The sequence below is a fragment of the Bidens hawaiensis genome, unplaced genomic scaffold (genome assembly GCF_021521415.1).
Source record: "Bidens hawaiensis isolate Kalapana, Puna unplaced genomic scaffold, B.hawaiensis_p1.1 tig00017761_1, whole genome shotgun sequence".
Lineage (NCBI taxonomy): Eukaryota > Viridiplantae > Streptophyta > Magnoliopsida > Asterales > Asteraceae > Bidens > Bidens hawaiensis.
Window position 1 is genome coordinate 462,894 of NW_027492679.1, and position 22,798 is coordinate 485,691.

Here is a 22,798-nt window from a genome sequence, read left to right on the forward strand (position 1 = left end):
AACTAAATTCAAATTCAAAAACCAATTTGTATTTGATTGGGTATATTCGAGAATTCTAAATTATGAGAAAAAAAGGTATAAAACATAAATAATATATGTTTTTTACAAAAGAATAATAAAACATATATAGTTCAAATTCAAATATTACGGTCGAGTTGATTAATTTTTTTATAAATTCGAATTCAAATTAGGTTACAACGCTAATTCAATTCAGAAAGCTAAAATTTTAGTTTCATAACTCTAATTCAAAACACGCATACCAACTAACATTTTTGTCTTTAGATGGATGTGAAAGAAATAAGCATGTGTGAATCTTATAAGGAACATGCCGTGTTAAAAGTTGTTGCGCACAAAGTGATCAAGCGTGAGCGTACACACACACAATAGTAATAATAATAATAATAATAACAACAACAAAATGTGCATCGACAAATCAACACGTGTTTATACCATTTACATTAGATTCGTTCGATTTTCTCGTGTCTAAGACTGTGAATTACTTAGCCGAGTCTAACAAATTATGTATAGTAAGTATTATAACCTCAAGAATCAAGATCTATAAATATAATTAGATGACCCTCAGCGCGTTGCGCCGAGTCTGTCGAGTTGTACATTTTGTATCCTTTTTAGCGGTATTTTACAAAAGCGTTATTTTGCCTCCTGTACATACAAAAGATGTTCACTTCATGGCGATTTCAAAAGCAGACTGCGTTTGAGGTGGATCACAAAAACCTTTCTTGAAACTAGTCTCATCTGGATCTCTAGCTTCCTGACACGCTTACACCTGCAAAATATGTTTATTGCTTAGTTATCCAACGGATCATTTGATTTGCTATATATGTTGAAATTTTATACCTCGGCCCTAAAATGTGAGTTTTCTTTTTGTTCCAATTGCGCAATTCTATTTTGTGATTGCTAGTGCAGCAGGTGGTGTATTAACTGGGCCTGCTCTGGTGAGGGTTCATACACAAAAGGAAAATCAAGTTATAATATAATTGTAAATCAAAATGTTATTAAATATTACCTTACTTTATTGTATTTTCATCATCATAAAACAAAAGAAAACGCACTTGTTTTATATATGTTATATTTTGTATTCCAATATAGAAATAACAAATCTATAATTCAAATGTGTTAACTTTGTAACATAATATGATGAATAAAAATGAATGGGCATAAGAATCTCGAGCGTTAAAGGATTACTACTGATCATAATTTACATTTTAAATCCAATCATCACTTACATATACCTTAGTTAAAATTTGAATTCTTACAAACAAATCTTATAGATAACCTAGCATTACTGCAGAAATTTCTGCTTGCGGCTAAAATAGTTTCCTCTAAGGTAACTGCTAACCTATACCGAAAGGCGACGACTATCTTAAATTTCCAATAACTCTATAAAATTACCAAATAACAGTGACTAATAAAAAAGGCAACGAAAAAAACTAAAACTGACATCAAATCCCATTGAAATGAATGTCAATCATAGATGTAATAAAAAAACCAAGCTTGCCACATTACCCACTCCCATTGAGGATCCAATGAGGTTTGAAAAAGCAGTGTCCGTTGCTGCCCGTAAATGAGCATAGGTATAATAGCTTGTTTTAAAAAAAATTTTCCTTTTTGGTGATCTTCAATGAAATTCAAACGACAGAGGTAACTTAGAAACTACAAAAAATCATAAACTCAATATTCACATAAGCCTAACCATGGTAATCCCCTAATCAATAAAAGCATAGGCCAAAATAAAGCGAATTACCAACCCTAACGAACTAATCATCGCATAACTATCATACTCGATCTCTCTCCTAATTGATCAAGAATATGGCGCAAAAACAGAAATTACTTAGAAATCAGTAAAAATGGCAGGCCCGTAAACCTAACAAACTAATTATCTCATAAGCATAATACAATCCCTAATGGAAAAAAAGCATAAAAATAATCAATCACAATAAGAAATTAAGTATAGAGTTGAATACTTATTGTGAACTGTGGATTTTTGTTTCTTCAAAACCCAACAGTAAACCCAAACCTGGAAACAAAAAGGGCAAGTGAAAATCGCAATTAAGCTACAGACACTCTGCACTCGATTTTGAGATTTCTTTGCCGTTGTTTTTCAGTGCAAAGAGGGCGAAAGGAAGTTTGAAGTAACCCGCGTCAGCCACCGATGAAGGGTCGTGATCTGGAATACTAATGGACGATTGGGGTTGGAATGTGTGGCTCGCTGTAGAAAAACAAAAGTAAAGCAGTGGTATTGTAGCAATAGTTCGATGTTGGCAAAGAAACCCTAATTACGAACCCTCTCTGTCGCTGCCATCGACTTCATGACAGAATCAGCCCATGTGAGTCATATAAAACAAATATCAGCTTAAAATATACATAAAATACAAGTCCATGAGTAAAGTAACAAACAGCACGTGCGTACTGAAACTAAAACAAACCGCTTCACTGTCGGTGACCGAATCATCATCACCGCTCCGGCAGAAGTCAGTTGCCACCCATCACGCGTAACATCACATTCTTTCTTTACTGCCACGTGGATCCCCAACAATACCACCCGGTCCCACCAGCTCCCTTTATTCTCACCCAAAAACCCTCTCTCTTTTTCTTTTTCTTTTTCTTTTCTCTCACACTCCAAATCCATCCGCCATGAATGCTAACGCCGTCTAACTCCGTTACAACCTCACCGTTCGATTTTACTAACCGCCGTCAAGATCTGCTTACTGGGTTGTTCCAATTAGGTAACCTAACTTCTGGGTTTCTGATATTTTGAGATATTTTTGAGATTAGGTTAATTCAGCTAAATTTTAGGGGTTTTGATGGCAATGCAGCTCTTCTTTCTCAATTGATTGTTAACCGAAGACGGTGGATCCGATTGTTGACTGGTTTGCCCTAATTTTGACCCCATGTCTGGACCGCTAGATCGATTCGCCAGGCCTTGTAAGTCTTTGCTTCTTTCATTTAAAGTTAGGGTTTTTGTTTGGTTGGTTTGTTGGACCGTGTGATTTGATCCGAATTGGTAAATTTGGGGTTTTTTAATCAGTGTTAGGGTTTGGTTTCTTGGCGTCGGTCTTTTTTATTTGAAATTTGAATTGAAATTTCAAGATTCAAGATTTGGTCAATGTGAATATTTTTGGAAGCTTGTGAATTTGTGATGTTTCAATTTTTGCTGCTTTTTTTGTTCTTATTCATATGAAACTTAAAGAATTCTTATTAAAATTTTCACACTGTATGTTATGATAGTTATTTACATACGATCTTAGGTACAAAGTTATAAATTCTAGGGGTGAGAGCATACACCGGGTAAGACCCGGTTATTTACGATAGGGTGGGCTCCCAGGTCCTAAGAATACCATTAAACGGGTTCAGGTCGGGTCTCGCGGATCCGGACATTTTCTCTTTACATAAATCGGGTAAGACCCGCGAGACCCAAACCGGCCAGACCCGGTTATTTACAATAGAGTCGGGTCCCGGGGCCTAAGAATGCGGGTCTGACCGTATTGCACACCCCTGAGTTACATTCTTACATGTTTGCTATTTCATAGGCTTTGAGGGATCTTCAGGCAATGATGAAAAGTCAGACAGAAGAGAACGAAGGTCGGATTTTGAGAATTCGGAGGATGAAAGGAGAACAAGAATAAGTTCTTTTAAAAAGAAAGCACTTAATGCGTCTACCAAGTTCAAACATTCTCTCAAGAAAAAGAGCAGCAGGAGAAAGAGTGATGGTCGAGTCAGCTCGGTTTCTATTGAGGATATTCGAGATGCAGAGGAATTAAGGGCTGTTGATGCTTTCAGACAAGCCCTGGTTCTTGATGAATTGCTACCAGAAAAACTTGATGATTATCATATGATGTTGAGGTATATTATCTCCTTTCTTTTTTGTTTAATCTTTAATGTTTTATAAGTAGCTTAAGATTTGATTATATATGTGTTTATAGGTTTCTGAAAGCAAGAAAGTTTGATATTGAGAAAGCAAAGCATATGTGGGCTGATATGATCCAGTGGAGAAAGGAATTTGGTGCTGACACAATCATTGAGGTTATTAGCATAAATTGGTGTTGTCATCAATGTTTTGCATCAACTATCTAATTTGATATTAATGACTTAATGTTATCAGGACTTTGAGTTTAAAGAGTTGGTTGATGTTTTGAAGTATTACCCGCATGGTAATCATGGAGTAGACAAAATGGGAAGACCGGTCTATATTGAAAGACTTGGGAAAGTTGATCCTAACAAACTCATGCAAGTTACAAGCATGGACCGTTACATAAAATATCATGTACGTGAGTTTGAAAAAAGCTTTGCTTATAAGTTTCCCGCCTGTTCAATCGCTGCAAAAAGACACATAGACTCAAGCACAACAATTTTGGATGTTCAAGGCGTGGTATGTTTCCCGTTATGCAAATATATATTGGAATATGAATGTTATTGTACGGTGTGGATTTATCATTAATCTTTGGTTTTTGATTTTTCAGGGATTAAAGAACTTCACTAAAAGTGCTCGGGAGCTAGTAATGCGGCTCCAGAAAATAGATGGTGACAACTACCCTGAAGTAAGATTAATTTCTTAATCAAACAGTTACATCATGCTTTATATAATATATATTATTACAGCTATTAACTAACTTAGTGCCACTAAAAACTCTGCAGACGCTCAATCAAATGCTTATCATTAACGCGGGCCCTGGTTTTCGATTGCTTTGGAATACCGTTAAGTCATTTCTGGACCCCAAAACAACTTCAAAGATCCATGTATGTTCAAAAGAATTGCATTTTTACTGTATAGGTTTGTTGGGAAATATCTTTTTGTTTGTTATTGTTCTGTTCACAGGTTCTTGGAAACAAGTACCAGAATAAGCTGCTTGAGATCATCGATGCAAGGTAGCTCATATTTTATGTTGGCTAATTACCATATAAAACTATTTCTTTTAAGAATTCCTTTCAATGAATATGTTTACTGCAAAAACTGTGCAGTGAATTACCAGACTTTCTGGGTGGCACATGTACCTGTGCAGATCAAGGGGGTTGTCTTCTGTCTGATAAAGGGCCATGGAAGAATCCTGAAATCTTGAAGGTTTTTATTTTTTGAAATCTCATAAACTTAACCAGTTAAATCATTAAGGTTTTATTCAATTGGGTTGCTTTTTGTTTCAGCTGGCACTTAATAGCGAAGCAAGGCGTGCTAGACAGGTGGTTAAAGTTTTGAACAGTGAGGGCAAAATTGTTGCTTATGCTAAGCCTCAGTTACCCATGGTTAGACACTCTGAACTGTTGCTGTTTGCTTGGAGCTACACTAATTTTCTCCAGAAACTTTTGAACGATTGCTTTTATTCCTGTTGAGCAGCTAAGAAGCAGCGATACATCAACCGCTGAATCGGGATCAGAAGCTGAAGACATTGCATCCCCAAAAGCAATATTGAATTACTCCCATCTTAGGTTGACTCCTGTTCGTGAGGAAGTGAGTTTTCTATTTACTCCATTATGTGATTTTTCTTCTTTCTTTTTGGTATATTATAGTTATGACAAATGACAATAGTAATGTTTTTTCTTTTCGTTTTGGTATTATGTAGGCTAAGGTGGTTGGAGCTACAAGTTATGCTGGTCAATTTTCTGGATATGATGAGTATGTTCCCATGGTTGACAAGGCTGTTGATTCTGTATTGAAGAAGCAGGCATCAATGCCAAAGCCGCCATCGGCTCCAAAAGGTTAGTTTTTTCGTTTTGTGTCTAGATTTACTTTTTACAATCTTATTGCTACAAGATAATAAATTACTGAGTTCTTGATCTAGGGATGCCTCTTGAATCTGTAGCTGAGGTGGCACCAGAAAGACTCAATGCAGGAATCATGGTGCTCATTATGGCTTTCTTAATGACCCTTGTCACGCTCTTCCGTTCGACAATGACCCGCGTGACTAAAAAACTTAATGACGGGCATGTCTCGTCTGAGGATGTCCGGGAAGAATCTGGCGCCGTGCCCACACCACCTCCCGTTGTGGAGACAGAAGTTGTTTCTTCTGTTTTGAAAAGACTAGGCGAACTTGAAAATAAAGTTGATACACTTAAAGCAAAACCATCTGAGATGCCTTATGAGAAAGAGGAATTGCTAAATGCTGCTGTGTGTCGGGTTGATGCCTTGGAAGCCGAACTCATTGCTACCAAAAAGGTAAAATAATGTCGACCTCCTTTCTGATGTGGCATCCTTGTTGGCAAAATATTTGTGTGACATGGCTGTTTTTTGTGCAGGCACTTCATGAGGCTCTGATGAGGCAGGAAGAATTGCTTGCTTACATAGACAGTCAAGAGGAAAAAAAGATGAGGGTAAAGTTGGATCTTTTTTTTTTTTAATATGTTTCATAAATAAGTGGTTAGATATAAATATTTAATACTAATATTTTTTTGTTTTATGTAATTGCAGAAGAAGAGATTTTGCTGGTGAAGTGCATTGGCAGAAGGCCAGCTCTGTTTGTTTCTTTTTCTAATAGTGTGTGTTGTGCTGTTTGATTTAACAATTGTGTGTGAGATTATACTTCATCAATCCTTGAGATTTGTTTCTTTGTTTGTTTGGTTTATGACTCATGAGTTGTGTTTGGTTTTGAATATGGTTTTAATCAACTCTTATACATTTGATGATTTCTTAGTGATGTGTTCTTTTCTCTCAACTTCTACCCTTTTTCCACGTGTCGTATTGTTATTGGATGCACAAATCAAATAAATGGGAGAGAAACAGTTAGCCTTAAAAGCAATTTACTGTACAATCTGGGTGCCATCAGTCAATGTAAGGTTTTTATTGACAAAGCAAAAATGTTACAGCTGAAGAGAGCGGAGCATGTAGCCTTAAAAAATGAACATTGCTATTGCTGGCTGCCACCAGTCTCACCTTTTCCTTGTTTCTACATTACCTTAAACAACTAACAACCAACATTGTCTGTCTTGCTAATTCAGAAACCAAATATGCTTTTCTTTTTCTTCTTCTTTTCAAGGTAAGCTGCAAACTCTTGTTGATTAATTGTGTCCCCAAGAGACTTCTTGGTAGCAGCAAGCTCAATCTCCAAAGACTCGATGCGATTCAAAGCGTTATTAAGCATTTCCTCTTTCTCGGGAGGCATTTCAATTGGTTTGTCGGTGAGGATTATTACTTTCTCTTCCAAATCCCCCAACCGCTTCATCATTGACAGATACTCGGCTGTAGAGATGCCAGGCGACTGCAATTGGTACGGGTCGGGCCTCTGTCTCGGCTCTTCGTAAACGGGACCATGGTAGTGGTTGTTTTCTATCTTTCGGGGCATGGTTTTTGTCATGCGCACCATGGTCATGACGCCCATCATAAAAGTCATCATACCCGTAAAGATGTTGTTTCCTAGCCCATCGTTTGCTGCCTTGTAAGCATCTGTGACACTGTAAAAATCTGTATCGACAAAAACAAAGTTTACAAATAACTAACGCGTTAAATATGAAAAATGTAAAAAATATTATATACATTTGGATGATGGTGGTACCTTGTGGCCCGGGAACCTGCTGCATTTGTCTGCCATAACTTGTATCAGCGGGCCTTTCAACCACCTGCGTGTGGAATCTGGGTTCGTTTGTGGTTGGGGTGCTTTTGCTTGCAGGAGCACGCGTTTCCTTTTTATAATACAAAATGGTCAGAAGGCGCACATGTAATCTTGTGTTTTTGAATGTCTGATTTTTAGTCGGTTAGGAAGATTTATAGACACACAAATAAGTAAGATAACTTACTTCTTCGTGAACAGGAGCGAGTTGTGGTTGCTTGATGTTCTCCTTTTGCATTCCAGAAGATTCCGCATCCGCCTTGAAAGAACTGCTCGTGTTAGCAATCTACTTGGAAACGCTTTAATAATGATGGAAACTTCTAAAACAGATTTATACTACCATGTTTATATTATCATGTTTCTTAGGTAAAATACCTTGTTAGAAGACTGATCCTCAGCAATGGTTCTCTCATCCGCCATGTCAGATCTTGACGAACATTTGTGTTCACCGTTACGAACCATCTAACAGATAAATATGACATTCAGAACACTCTATATTATTTTCTTTGAATTTCTTAAATAATTACGTCTAATTGGTTTTAATAAGTTTTAGAGTTTGACAACATATGGATGAACACTTTGAAACATATTTATTTGACCCGTTAGAGAGAAAGTCAGACCTTCATGATATCTGGATCTTGCCATGGGCCCCTATCAGAACGCATACAACCGCCTTTATCGGCACATGTGCAGGTACCACCCAAGAATTCCGGGAGTTCACTGCCACAGTAAAAAATTATGAATATACATAAAATTGAAGACAATATTAGAAAAAAAGTTTTTGAGGCATATTTGGTATAAGTACCTGGCTTCAATGATTTCCAGGAGTTTGCTTTGGAATTTGTTGCTCAAAACCTAGTCAATAAGATTACACTAATAAATAAAACTAATAACTATATATGTTAAAAAGATGTGAACTTACATTAATCTTAGATGTAGTTTTCGGGTCAAGAAAGGTTTTAACAGTGTTCCACAAAAGCCTAAAGCCGGATCCTGCATTGATGATGTACATGCGGCATAGAGTCTACAAATAGCGTGCAAATAAATAACTACGTTACGTTTTTCATAGAAAATATTTTTAACAGTAACTGAAATGACAGAATATAATACCTCAGGATAGTTGTTACCATCAATGTTCTGGAGAGATTGGATAAGATCCCTAGCAGATTTGTTCATGCTTTTTAATCCCTAATTCAAAACCATGTAATTAGTTTGACCAAAAGTTAAAAATGTGGTTTAAGCGGGTACTATAACGAGTAAAGATTAACTAACTCACCACACCCTGAACATCAAGAATCGTGGTACTTTGATCAACGTGTGTTTTAGCAGCAATCGAGCATGCAGGGAACTTATCAATAAACGTTCTTTCGAACTCCATCACGTGGTACTTGATGTAACGTTCGAGATTCGTGGCTTGCATGAGCTTGGTGGCATCAACCAAACCAAGTCTCTCAATATAAACAGGTCTTCCATCTTTATCAACTCCATGGTGCCCTTGAGGATAATACTGAAGCACATCTTCTTTTTCCTTAAAATCAAAATCCTAGACACAAAAACAATATATATTTTAAATAATAAATATGTAGTTAGTTAAATCCATTTAATGATATGCTAAAAAATACCTCCATGATGGTGTCTGTTCCATACTCTTTCCTCCAACTGATCATATTAGTCCACATTAACTTGGCTTTCTCAAGATCATAATTCCTGGCCTTCAAAAACCTATAGTGATAGTTCATTAGTAATTTAGAATTGAAAGCAATTAAAAAAAATGGGAAAAATCATGAAAATAGGCAGTTACACCCGGTGGCGGATCCAGAAAATTTTTTCACAGGGGTCGGGAATTTTTATGGTCGATACTAAGACAACTGTCGGGTCGAATCGGGTCGGGTCGGGTCATATATATAAAAAAAGGATTACCAAACAAAATATTAGATAACAAATATATTAAAGTTGTTCTCTACGAGTTTTCATTTTTTGAAATCTAACCATTACATCATCTACTTTAACATTGACAAGCAAGTCTTGCTCAATGTAACAAATACAACTGTCGCTTAAATTTTCATCACCCATTCGATTACGCAAATCGGACTTCACATACTTCATCGCCGAAAAGGATCTTTCAACGGTTGCGGTTGCGACGGGTAATACGAAAGCTAACTTTAATAAACGATACAACAATGCAAAGGAATGGTGTTTCTTTGTTTAAATCATTAATTGAACAAGACTTGCTAAATCATTCAAGTTTTAAAATCGTTTATCTCCTTTCAAATTATCGATGTATGTCGCGAGTTCAACCGAGAGTCTTCTTTTATCACTTTCATCAAAATCACATGGGTACAACTCGACTAATCGTAATATTTTTGGAATAGAAATGTTACAAGCCAAACAGAAGAACTCAACACAAAAGACTAGTCTGATAGGTGAGGGAACTCATTTGGCTTATAAACCCCACACCAGTTGCCCATACAACCGATGTGGGACAAGTCCCATACCTTGCAATGTTTTATTAATAAACGATACAACAATGCAAAGGAATGGTGTTTCTTTGTTTAAACCATTAATTGAACAAGACTTGCTAAATCATTCAAGTTTTAAAATCGTTTATCTCCTTTCAAATTATCGATGTATGTCGCGAGTTCAACCGAGAGTCTTCTTTTATCACTTTCATCAAAATCACATGGGTATAACTCGACTAATCGTAATATTTTTGGAATAGAAAATGCCCAAAAATTATCACAGGGAGTCAAACAACTCAAAGAAACAAGTAAGTCGGATGTTACCTCGTTAAAACGGTCCCCAAACTCTTGGATTTGCAAATTTAGAACCGCATTGAAGCAATCATACTCATAATAGTGGTGATTTTCATGCTTGTTTTTTTACATAGTCTAAATATCATAAACCTAAAAATCTAAAAGCCAAGCTAAATTAAACATAAATTGAATGTATTATGTTATACCTGAAAGGCTGGAAACAATTTTAGTGGACGTGAGGGTTGTTGCCTGTTGAAAACTTGGAAACAATTTGTAGTGCAGTAGTGGACGTGAGATTGTGTGAGAAGATAAGGTGTCAAGGACGATGTGAGATTGGTCGGAATTTCCGATTCCGGTGAGGCGTTGATTGGTGAGAAAAGGACGAAGTGAGGCAGCAGAGGCGGTCAAAAAAATAAATTTTAGAAGTTAGAATAAGATTGAGTTTTGAGCTAAAAATTGAGTAGGGTTTGAATTGGGTTTTGGGCTTAAAAATTGGATTTGATATTGGACTAATGGACTTGTTAATATTAAAGTAAAATCTAATAGGAAAAATTGTTTATATAACGTTTATATAATTATATTTATAAAATTGTCATTGTATTTTTTGTTAGGATTAGTCTCAAAATATCATGGGGGACGTCTCGAAATTATACATGGTACGGCTTCAAAGTTTCACAGGGGTCGGTGCCAAAATTTTACAGGGGTCGGTCGGGAATTTTCGGTATATTAACACTAAAAAAAATTCACAGGGGACGGAGGACACCCCTCACTAACAAGTGGCTACGCCACTGGTTACACCATGCATTTTGTAAAAACATATCCAAAACCAATCAACCAGACAAGACCACACAAGCACGGTTGGATAAGAAGACAAAAATTTAGCCGACAAAAAAAACTTTGGAAAGTACAATGGGTCCACAAAATTAACCAGTAATACAATAACATGTGTAAAGTGTTAGCTAGATTCTAGCTAGCGGGCCATGATTTAGCGTTGGCTAAATTTATAACCCCATTTTACTTTTCAAAGATTTTTGCATTGGCTAAATTTCATTCTTAGCCAGTTGTGTGCTTATTTGGTCTCGTTTTGATTCATTGGTTTTAGATATGCCTAGTTAATAAATAAATGTTGAGAAATATTTAAGTAATTTTCCCTTTAAAAGTATTTGCAAAGGGTAATCACTGTGTTTAATCAACCTTAATAGCATGTGGTAATCATCATGTTTAGCTGGTAGTAGGTCTTCCGGGATCAAAGCTTGTCGGAAAGCTTCAACCGCCTTTAATTCCTCTGCATCATGTTCATCCTCAACAACAGACATCACTCTACTACTGCTCTTCTTGCTGAAAGAGTTCCTAAATTTGTTTGACGCATTGATCGCCTTCTGTTTAAGAGAATTACGCCTAGCCTTCTTTTCCTCCTCTGAGTTCTCCAACTCTAATTTTTCGGAACTTACATAAAACCTTTAATCATAATTCATACATCCATTTTCCAAGCTTTAACCGAATAAATCATGCTATTAATCAAATAATGAACAAATGGAAGAATATCCGAAAAGCGGGTATATACTTACCAGGGCGTTCAGGTCCGGACTCGCTCATGATTGAAATTAACAATGTTTGTTAGCCGTGCCGAATCTTATCGCCCTTCCAAATGCCTGCAAGTTTGAGCAGCAAAAACACAATTACCAAATAAATTCAATACATATTCAAAACATGAGCATAAAGCATATATCTATCGTACATTCAACGTAGCTGCAAATTTTATTTTTTTTTCATGTATAAAGTAAACATTAATCCATTAATAACGGAAACATCACATGCAAAACACCATTAACCAATTTCCGGAACATATTAAGAAAATAATAATCGTTCACATTTCATAAAAAAACTAAACACATGCATGCAATAACATTACATATAAATTTATATCAATTTGATCGTTCAAAAATCGAGGGAATTGCAGGAGAATAATATATGTATACCGAGCAGCGACAAAAATAACAATGGCAGGATGAAACAGAGGGAAGAAGGGAAGAATGTTATTCTATAATGTTCTCGTCATCATCTCATCTCATCTCGTCCCCCAGAAGACTATATTTTTGGAAACCATGGAATGGAGTCTAGAGAGAGAAAGAGAGAGATTTGGGAAATGGCAGCCAGCCACTCTCTTTCATGTTATAAAGGTGTCGGGCCGACCATGAATATCATGGTTAACCTTGAGAAATTGGCGCTACAATTATTATTATTGAAATTGTTATAACTTATTATACGTACCCATGCATGCCTTTAGAGGCGGAATAATATTTTCTCTCTTTTAAGTCATAATTGTTTTATGTAGGGTTGCGCAACGGATCGTAATGGTTATAACCAGACTGGAATTGGAACCGACAAATGACTAAAAAGTATATCGGAACCAGACCATAGTAAACCGGTTTAATTCCAAAACTATTAAAATTGGTTATGTGACAGAATCGGTTATGTTATCAAATGGGCCACGACTTTTGAGTTTGTATCAAATGAGCCTTGAGTTTTAAACTTTTAATCAAATGGGTTGTGGAAATCATTATTAAATTCAAACTTCGCTAATTGTAGCAATCAAAAATTAAAATTCAAACATTAAAGTTCAAACAATATTAACAGAAATCTAAATAGTTGCATTCAAAGCAACTAAGCAAGAAATGAAGACTTGTGTACGCTTTGAGATTGAAAAAATCGAAAATTTGCGTTCGAGTAGTTTGCAAGAGAATATTAGATTAGGGTTTTAGTTAGGTGGCAATCGGTGTTTGTTAAGAAATCATTTTTTTTTGTTTTGGCTCGTGAATATGAAAAACTCATTAAAAAAACAGGGATTGAGATTTTGAATTTTAATAGTCTGGTCCTTTGATTCCATGTCTCGAGCCTTCAAATTTACCGGGAACTAAACTGCGAACCGTTTAATGCAAAAACTGAGAATGAAAAAAGCGTATGTAACACACTTTGATGGTTATGATACACCGGTTCGGTGTCGGTTATCACGGTTTTGAACTGATTCTTGCTCACCCTAGTTTTATTAAGAAATTAGGTTCGGTTTTGATTTCATGTTTGCACCTAACAAATGGCCAAACTAATGAAGTTAGACTAGAAACTTTTGGTATAGATTTTTTGTTAATTACTTATTGAGGAATTAGGGATAATTTTTTTGTTGGAAAATTTAGTAATAACTAGGAAAATTCATGACGCGTTGCGCTGGGTTGATGTTATTGACAGTCGTATTCGTATAACTTATCAAATCATGCAGTGCGTCTGCGAGTCGAGGTGAATTCGATGGGTGACAGGTTACGAAACCAGTAATTACCCCCCCCCCCCTTTAAAAAAACCTTTGTTAACTTTGTTAACGCAAAATTTACAACAAATTAACATAACAAAACACGTGTTGCGGTTAAGAACCGATGGCACTTCGGTTGATATATTGTTACGACCCAAAAAATAAAGCAAACAATATATTCTTCCAATCTTAAATACAACAATTTAACATATTTAAAATTTTTAAAAATGTGGCGAACGATAAAAACACGCACGTTGCAGTTGCGAGCTGATACGAATTCGTTGATTATGGGCTCGAGGGACAAAAATAATAATAAAAACCCTACACGTTGCATTTGTGAACTAACGCAAATTCAGTTAAAATCGACGTTGTCGAGACTAAATCGTACACAGAAAACCATGTGCTGTGGTGGTGAACCGACACGGGTTTGGTTGGTATTAGGTTACGACTCCAAAATGAAAGCAATAAGTTAATTCGCCCACACTCAAAGTATAACAAATTAACATATTTACATAAAAAGACCACAACGAAAATAAAAAAATATAGGCGCGTTGTGGCCTTGTCCTGATGCAAGTTCGTCCAGAATTGATGGCGTAGAATAACTCACGGGGAAAAAGAACTTTGAGTTGCGACCGCGAGCTCACGTGAATTTGGCCTGAATCATTTGACGATATCAATGATAAAAAAACTCGTATTTTACGGCACCGAACCGACACAAATTTGAAAAATTAAAACAAATTAAAAGCAAATAAGAAGTTTGACCACCAATCACGTGATATATAATAATAATAATAATATGTGTTTTTACATATGAAAGGACGAATAAGAAATTGAGTAGTTGTAATAACAATGTTAAAACAATTTGTTTTCAATAAATTGGATGTTTGTATGACCTTTAAGGATTTCTCATGAAAAAACATGACCACACATGTTAACAACATATTCAATAGCTATAATTAATTTTTTTAATAGAAAAATGAATGCTTTTTTATTAAATTAATGATTTTTTATGCCCCGTTATTTTAAGTCAACATAAGACTTTTAGAAATTACTAATGTAAATGAAAATACTGTTTATAAAAAATAAAACTTGAGAACAAATATTTAAAATAAGATTACTTTTTTGTTTCTACAAATATAATAATAATCTTCTTAAAGTACAAATTGATTAAAAAAGGAACCCTATTTTAATGAAATTGTGAATTTAGATTAAGTATGAATAAAAACGGTATCCTCCTTGTGAATATTTTTCATTAAGTAAAATACAATAGTTTAAAAAAAGATAGTTAATTACAATATCAAATAATCATTTTTGTTATTTGGTACTTTTCAACGTTTTTTGTGCTTATTTTATAATAATGTTTTATATAGCTATCATTTTTGGAAAATTATTTCTCTTTAAAAAAATGCAACGCCTTATATTCACTATGAAGCTTGGTGTTATAGCGTTTCTAATTCAAATGCAATATTATTTCTATTACTATTGTCTATCTTCAAATAATAAGAACTATATATTAATGGCAAACTGATACCAACCGATACATTATTCAGTTTTCAGACATTTTCTACATCACCATCATGAATACCATCATTAAAATAACCACAAACATATTAAAATAATCACGTACTTTATTTTCTCTTGACAAAACTTTCTTCATCCCATCTAATTTCCCTTTTATAAACGAATATCTAACAAAAAGTGTTGATCAAAGTTACAACTAATTAAATGAGTACAAGGAAATGAAATAAAACACTAAATGGGGCTGATGATTCTTGTTCAACATGAGTCACTTAGAATAGATTGCGGATCTCCCAAGAGAATCCGTCTGTTTCCAGGGTACAACAGCCAAAGCAGTTTGTTTGTCGAGGAAGACCGAACACCTGAATTGAAACTTGAAACTTCAAATAAAGAATTAGAAACAAAAGCGTGACAAGCTTCACAAGTGTTTGTATTTTGTTGTAAGTTGATTATCTTGGAAGCATCCTTCCAAACAAGAACTCTATTGTTTATATAGTGGATAAGAGGCTTTTGAGTTGGATGCAAGAACTAAGAACAAAATATAGTCATTAAACGCCTTTAGTGTCATTATTGGTTTAATCAATTCTAATCACAGCTCCCGACCTTTCATATGATGCATTTAGTGAAGATGCTACATTTAGTGAGCAAACCCAACAATCATGAAACTGCTTAACTGAATGAATTATTATTATATTGATAATTAATAATAATAATATAATATAGATAAAGGATATATAAGCCACGGATGATACAACAGTAAATAGACAAAACATGACGCTTTATAAACTTGTACAATACGCTTGAAGAACGAAACGATATAATGGCAAATTACTTTTTTGCCCTATTATGAAATGACGTTTTCGTCCTCGTGCTCAAATTGTGAACTTACCCTTTGTCCATAACTCCTCCTTAATAATATAACTAGCATAAGTGCCCACGCGGTGTCGCGAGTCCGCACAAATTATCCCCTCGTATTGATATGTAGAGTTTGGTGTGGTGTATAATGGGTTATCAATGTGAATGCAACGCGCTGCCGCATGTGCATATGGTTTGTTGGATGTTTTTTTTCTACGGGGATTACATCGTGTTTGTGAAAACATGGGTACCCGCGCGATGCAACGGGGTGCCGCGATGCAACGGGGTGCCCGCGTAACCCGACTTTGAACACATAATAAGTGTCATTACATGCGTCACCTGATGACGGTGCGCACGTAACCCAAAATTGTATGCGTAACTCATGTAAAGCTAGTACGCGTGTAATGGAAGATTATACACGCATAACCAACACCGGAATGCACGTTACCAACATTAAACATGCTTAACCGACACCGCACCCGTAATTAACGTTGATCTAGTGCGGGGCATTGAGTTGAGCACTTTCCAACTTCCAAGATTGAGTTACGTGGTGCTGGATACATGTTTATCTGCCCTGGTACATGTAAACAATGGCATCCGCGTAACCATTTCGAAATCAATAGGCAAAGTTTAAATGTACAGTAATTTCAAATGTATAATTTTTTAAGGTAACCCATTTTGGCCCGAATCCCGTTATGACCCGACACTGTTCTAACCTGAAACTTGTTCTAATTTGACTCCTTTCGACTCAAACCCGTACCAACCCGACCCGAACCAAATTTACCCCTTTTTTTTCGACTTGTTCCGACCCTAATCAGTTTTACACATCCCGAGCTTCCCCGACTTGACATGTTGCCAGTTATAATAGGTAACATGTTAATATTTTAAACTAAAAAAATATATCAATACGATACTCAAATTAAATAGAATAAAATGATCGTTTTTATGACGTAATTGGTTTTGTATTAGGAGGAATATGTATAACTATTCTTTAAATTTACATAAAATGAGTGAAGTTGAGAGACATGTCAAGTACGTATGTTATGATATTTTACCATGTTTGATTTTGATTTTCTCTAGTACTAACAAATTCTGTTTATATGTAACCAACTTTAAAGGTTCTTATAAAAGCAAATCACAAAAACTAATTCGGTCTTCCTAGCAAAATATTTAGTTTATAGTTGGTAATTTGTATGCTCACACTTGAATTTCCTTTAGCAATAACATAACCAGTTTCAAAACTTCATTAAGATGCCTTTAGAAAGAATGTTGATATCATTACAGTTAGCTGGACAATAATCAACATTACTTTATAATATTTAAAGGCTAGGTTTTATCAAATATAATAAAGTTTTGACAGAAAACAACCAAAATGAGCAAAAGTAAATCAAAGTCCCACATTGACTAAGTGGAGAATACAAACTAAGAGGGTTGCATATTTAAAAGATGACATGTAAAGAGATAAGGGTAAACCTTTCTCGGCCTTTAGACTAAGATCAAGTGTAGCAATATGTAATACGTAGACCATTGGCTCACTCCTTCAGAATAGCTTGCTGTTGAGGTGTTTGAGCAAGCCTTGGTGTTGCACTACTACTAATTGGCTTGGCGCACCCATCCAATTCATAGTTGAATACTTTAATGCGTATCGCTTAAATATAATACGTAACTTTATAGCTTTTGTCTGAATGTTTGTTACCATTTTATACAAACTCCAATACAATTATGACAATTCTCACTTTTTTTATAAAGCGAAGTGGGGTATTTTACTAATTGACATGAAGTGGGAGATTTTACTAATTGATAACTCAAAAAAACTAACTACCGTTGCCGTTGCCACAAGCACTGTCAGTAGTTGCCAGCTTCTGCCACTGCTGATGTTTTGCAACCTTATAAGCAACCACTTCACAAAACCAAACCGGATCAAGAACACAATTTTCGCTTCCATAAACAACAGCTTGTACATTCACCATAAGTTTAGCAACCTTTTGCAGTTGCTTCTTTAATTATGTCATGAGTTAAACCCTTGAACTCAATTTGTTTCATATAGTTTTACCATATTTTCCACTCAAACAAAATGACATATCATTAACAGTATACAAAAGAAAAAATAAATATATAAACAAATACAATGAAATGAATAAATGCATCATATTCCTTTTACCAAATGAACGAAATAAATAAACGCCCTGCTTGCGGTGCGCGCATATAATGTATATGTGTAAACTCTCGGGTGGGCGAAAGTGAAATTGCACTAATTTTGACGTTATTTTAGTAATCTTGTGAAAATAACGTTAAAAGTGGTGGGAGGTTAATCAGGCATCGTGTGGTGGCGTTGATAGTCGAAATACAATGGTACATGCACCAATCGGTCGGTGTCCCGATAGTTGAGTGTTATGTGCCTTCATGTCCAAGGCCTGATGCAAAACTACTATCGAGCCGGGAGTCTCATCGGAAGCAGCCTCTCTATTCCTACGGGGTAGAGGTAAGGTTGTCTACATCTTACCCTCCTCAGACCCTGCCATAGCTTTGCTATTGGTGGGATATGATGATGATGATGATGATTCCTTTTACCAAATACAATGTTTCTGTTTTATGGTCACCAATCCTACAAATATATGAATATGTCCAATGTTCCAAAAAAAATATTTGTCCCATTTCTCCTCTACATCTACATATATTAGATACGTGTATATCTACATTTGATGACAAATACAAACCAATGACAAAAATTACCAACAAACTGTGTACGCGAGCATCGTGATCGATTTCTTTTATTTTTTAACACGAAAAACAATTTCTACCTTCCGATGGTATTAGAATTAGGTGATTACACTCGGGTCTTTATTGGTTTTAGCTTTAATCCCATGCTTTCAGGAGAGAAAAGCTCTATGGTGATGCATGATGGGCTTAACAGGCTTCTCGGTTTGCCAGTAGACGAGCTCGGTCTATAAAGCCCATACCCCATTAGTAAATATTCTATGGGTATCAACATTGCATGTGGTTGCTCTTCAGTCACCATTGTATTGGTAAAAGTCAAAATCGGTGTTTTAAACTTTAAAAACAAAATTTTGATACAAACTTTTAACCTATTAGAATTTAGAGCCATTAGGTTTGACAGAAATCAATCTTTGCATCAATATATCATTCACACCAACCTTGAAAGTAGAAACCAGCATGTTTGACAGGTAAAGCACTTACTTTATATAATATAAACTTTGAATTGCTTCATGTATGAATTTGTTGAGTTATAAATCTTGATACAAACTAAACATTATCACATCAAATTTTTAACTTCACGTCAAGGTTGTCAAAGTCAAACCTACCACTCTCAAAATTCAAAATTAGAACAAAATCCTTATGCCTTTTCACCACCATTTCTTCTTATAGAGTGCTACTTATGTGATCTAATAAGGATATCGATCTTTATCACTAAAACTAACAAACTCACATCACAATAGATTGCCTTTTAGACCATTACATAAAATTATACAACATGCATAAAATATCATGTAAAACTCTAAGAAAATGGTTCTTACACTACCCTATCATTATCTCATGCTTTATAATAATAATATAATATAATGTAATATAATAATGATAATATTATAGTACAGATGTATGGATAGATTATATAGATATGTAGGTATTTTTACTATCTATATTTACTAATAATTATCACTATCATTATTTTTAAGAATGCATTATTATATGAACTTAATATAATATAATTAATTACTTATGCATTCTTATATGTAGTTAATGCAATTATTATTAAATATTAGCTAAAAGACAATAAACTTTTTGTATCTCCAAAGGACGGAAGAGTGATTTCACAACGACCAAAGCTTCATCTGGTTGTACCAAATGCTTAAGAATGGATTCAAGTGTTAGCAAATTACTTTTTATACCCAATTATGAAATGTCGATTTTATTCGTGTCGTGTAATTGTGAAATTACCTTGGTTGCCCATCACTCTTCCTTTATATATAAATATAGATATAGAAAAGTATAGGTTTGAGCAAAAGCATACTAGAACCAACCTGGACTGACCCTTACCTGGAACAAAAGTAGCAACAAACATGTAACCAAAATTAATACCCCTAACTTGCATTGCCAAAGCATAAGAAGCTCCTCAATGTAGCTAACCCAATCCAACAAAAGCAACATAAAGTAGTTTTGAAATGTAGTTAAACAGTCCAGTAAAGCAGTTTCCCCAAACTTAATCCAAACAGTCCAATGACAGAAAAACAACTAATCTTCTTCATTTGTCATAAGGGTCATTGACCCCCTCCTTGAAGGGGTAACAAGGGTACATCGCGATTCCTCCCACCCCACCAATCTTTTACATTTCTTTTAAACTTGAAATTTCTATCTTCTTCCCACTCAGGAACCCAAGAGTTTCAACAAAACCAAAAGTCAATCCCACCTTCACTTCCATATCCTATAATGGTAATGACATGATCGAGCTGGTGGTGTTTTTTTGTTGTTGAAATTAACTTGCACTTTCACATATCCCCTACAATATTAAAAGATTATTATTATTCAGCGAAAAACAAATCCATAGCATTTGAAATATAAGATAAGATTTTATACCATGGTGTATCTAAAGTAGAATTGCGAGATCAATATACGTCACAGGTTGTTTAGTTACCGTTGCTTTCAATGCCTTCTCATCATTCTTACGGACGAAGGAAATCTCTCAATTGCTAGTGTAGATTTTTTCTTTTGCAAAAAGATAGCAAAATAAATAAATGAAGTTAAGCAATTTAAATAAAAAAACATTTGTGGCATTAAATAAAGACCAATATACGATGACATCTTCCTCTACGACCCGTATACGAGTAGTCATGGTCACAGCTAGCTCCATCATTTATCAAAATAAACATGTAAGCATGTGCAACGCTGCAACCATTCCATCCATCAAAGTTAAAGGATTTATCACAATCTACAACTTGTTGTTCAGATAAAGTAACCATGTCCACCGTAGCCGTTTTGTGTAGCACCTCCAATGTTGCATGGATATCAATTTAGGTGCGGCGCGCCTCACAATTTTTAACCCCCATAAGAGCCACAATGATGTTATCGGGGGCAAAATTATTTTTGGGTCTTAGAGGTTGTGGAGCACGTCTTTGGCAGCTCTGACATCTTTGGATTTCTTCTTATGTAGTAACATGCATCATTGGGCAGTAGTATATGGTGTTCATTAACTTTGCCCCAACTATTCTAGTTGTGGCATGGATACCTGTTACAATTAGAAGATGACAAGAAATAGAAGAAGAATTCTCAACTAATCAACTGTTTATTACCTATGAACGATAGCTACTTAAAGACTAGTCAGAACGACTAACCACAAACAGTTAGTGCCTTCGGAATCAAGTCCTCATTAACAAATATTACATTTGAGCCCTATTAACTAACAACCATTTACAAATGAGTTTCTCTGCCATCCGTTTTGTAAAAATACCACATAAAACTTTGTGCATCTCCTAGATCAACTAGTTTGCAGGGATCTTGGCAATAATCCTATTTATAGGCTTATAGGAGATCTTAATGATTTTGACACCTAACAAAACGATAGTGACATCTCTTCTGCTATTGGTGGACTGGAGAGGCATCACACATATCAATACCACTGTCAAGTAAATGATTTTGTGATGCTGGTGATCTTGGTGATTTTGACGCTTAACCGAATCGCTTCTAAAACTTTTAGGAAATGATTTGGTGTGATGGTCCGCGGTTAGACTATCATGCATCTTCATATGGTTTGTGGGCCATTTAAGATGAAACCAACGTGCTCCGTCACAACGCCCGAATAACAATTCAAGTTATAGGTTAAAAAAATCTTTTCGATGTAAGAACCGACCGTATTCAAATGATAATATAGTGTTTTTCTAAAATAAGATTTAACTCTACACACGGAGAATGTTGGTATGACTCTCTAGGTCGCACATGATTTTTAAATGTGGACCAAAACTGTTTGTAGGTTTTGAAGGTATAAACCGAAAACCAAAGATTATAAAGTCAAGGACTGAAACCGTAAGTCAAATAATACTTCAAATACCATCTTGTAAACAACTAACAAACATGGCCTAAAATGATAAATCTGTGATGTTTTTGTCCCGCCAACTCTCTCATTTATTTTCCCTCCAAAAACGCTGCCCCTGCTCAGCACTCGCCGGCAGGCACCAACACAAGAGATCTTGCTCCGTTGATCGTCGGCCCGGCCTCCACCGTTCGCCGATCGTCACACTTTACTTACCACAGATCTGAATTCAGAAGCCTAAGGTGTAACTTGTTTCTGATTATGTGGAACTTTAAAGATGATTAGTTATATAAATTTTGTTGTTTGATATTATAAGTTACTAATTTGCTAGTTATTCTCTATTCGTGTCAGTGTGCCAATTGTTGGTAATTCCGGACCATATTCACGACTCACGAGTCGGTGAATATGGAAGGGCTGACAAGTCGATCAAGTTGGTTAAGCTTCCTAATTATAATATGATTAATATGGTAATGTCTTGGTCATTTAGATCTATAAATATAAGCGGGGCGTCTCTGAGAATCGTTAAAAATTCCGAACAAAATTTGGGCCTTTGAGTAAAAGGGGTTTTTATTGGGTTTAAACAATTAACTTTTTTAAATTGGCTTACTTGTTTATGGTTTGGGTCGTGCAACTTTTTTTTTTTTTTTTTAATAAAAATGGGCTTAAATGAGTTGAGTAATTGAGTTTAAACAATAAGAATACATCTTTTTAAAGAAAATATATATATATATATATATCTTTTTTAGTTCGGGCCGACAACAATCGAAAGATTTTT

At 35.2% G+C, this 22,798-nt stretch overlaps 2 protein-coding genes and 1 pseudogene across 3 annotated transcripts; 2 read left to right on the plus strand and 1 right to left on the minus strand.

The window, feature by feature from the left end:
* The first annotated feature begins 2,497 nt into the window (after positions 1-2,497).
* On the plus strand, positions 2,498-6,599 carry LOC143554576 (phosphatidylinositol/phosphatidylcholine transfer protein SFH8-like). Its single transcript, XM_077044296.1, has 15 exons — positions 2,498-2,744; positions 2,835-2,943; positions 3,549-3,861; positions 3,942-4,041; positions 4,121-4,387; positions 4,479-4,556; positions 4,654-4,755; positions 4,835-4,884; positions 4,978-5,077; positions 5,158-5,256; positions 5,348-5,461; positions 5,574-5,709; positions 5,793-6,166; positions 6,247-6,321; positions 6,419-6,599. The coding sequence occupies exons 2-15, from the start codon at positions 2,910-2,912 to the stop codon at positions 6,437-6,439; spliced, it is 1,863 nt and encodes a 620-aa protein (XP_076900411.1). The 5' UTR covers positions 2,498-2,744; positions 2,835-2,909; the 3' UTR covers positions 6,440-6,599.
* Positions 6,600-6,778: 179 nt separating this feature from the next.
* LOC143554577 (phosphatidylinositol/phosphatidylcholine transfer protein SFH12-like) lies at positions 6,779-11,902 on the minus strand. 2 transcript variants are annotated; one of them, XM_077044298.1, is made up of 12 exons: positions 11,871-11,902; positions 11,501-11,764; positions 9,176-9,275; positions 8,830-9,096; positions 8,664-8,741; positions 8,476-8,577; positions 8,359-8,408; positions 8,174-8,273; positions 7,929-8,015; positions 7,741-7,812; positions 7,500-7,626; positions 6,779-7,408 (listed from the first exon to the last, which is right to left on the minus strand). In XM_077044298.1, the coding sequence occupies exons 1-12, from the start codon at positions 11,900-11,902 to the stop codon at positions 6,942-6,944; spliced, it is 1,746 nt and encodes a 581-aa protein (XP_076900413.1). In that variant the 3' UTR covers positions 6,779-6,941. The 2 variants fall into 2 exon arrangements, with proteins under 2 accessions (XP_076900413.1, XP_076900414.1); XM_077044299.1 differs by lacking the exons at positions 7,500-7,626; positions 11,871-11,902 and having other exon boundaries at positions 6,779-7,439; positions 7,741-7,782; positions 11,501-11,637.
* Positions 11,903-17,450: 5,548 nt separating this feature from the next.
* On the plus strand, positions 17,451-17,592 carry LOC143554578 (U2 spliceosomal RNA; annotated as a pseudogene).
* Positions 17,593-22,798: the final 5,206 nt, after the last annotated feature.

Bases quoted from the DNA above. Each gene is read 5' to 3' on its own strand.
- LOC143554576 (XM_077044296.1), top strand. From the start codon at position 2,910: ATGTCTGGACCGCTAGATCGATTCGCCAGGCCTT. The intron at 4,756-4,834 runs GTATGTTCAAAA...TTCTGTTCACAG, and splicing joins AAACAACTTCAAAGATCCAT to GTTCTTGGAAACAAGTACCA. The intron at 5,078-5,157 runs GTTTTTATTTTT...TTTTTGTTTCAG, and splicing joins AGAATCCTGAAATCTTGAAG to CTGGCACTTAATAGCGAAGC.
- LOC143554577 (XM_077044298.1), bottom strand. From the start codon at position 11,902: ATGAGCGAGTCCGGACCTGAACGCCCTGGTAA. The intron at 9,276-11,500 runs GTTGATTAAACA...CTATCACTATAG, and splicing joins GATTACCACATGCTATTAAG to GTTTTTGAAGGCCAGGAATT. The intron at 7,627-7,740 runs GTAAGTTATCTT...TATTATAAAAAG, and splicing joins TCGCTCCTGTTCACGAAGAA to GAAACGCGTGCTCCTGCAAG.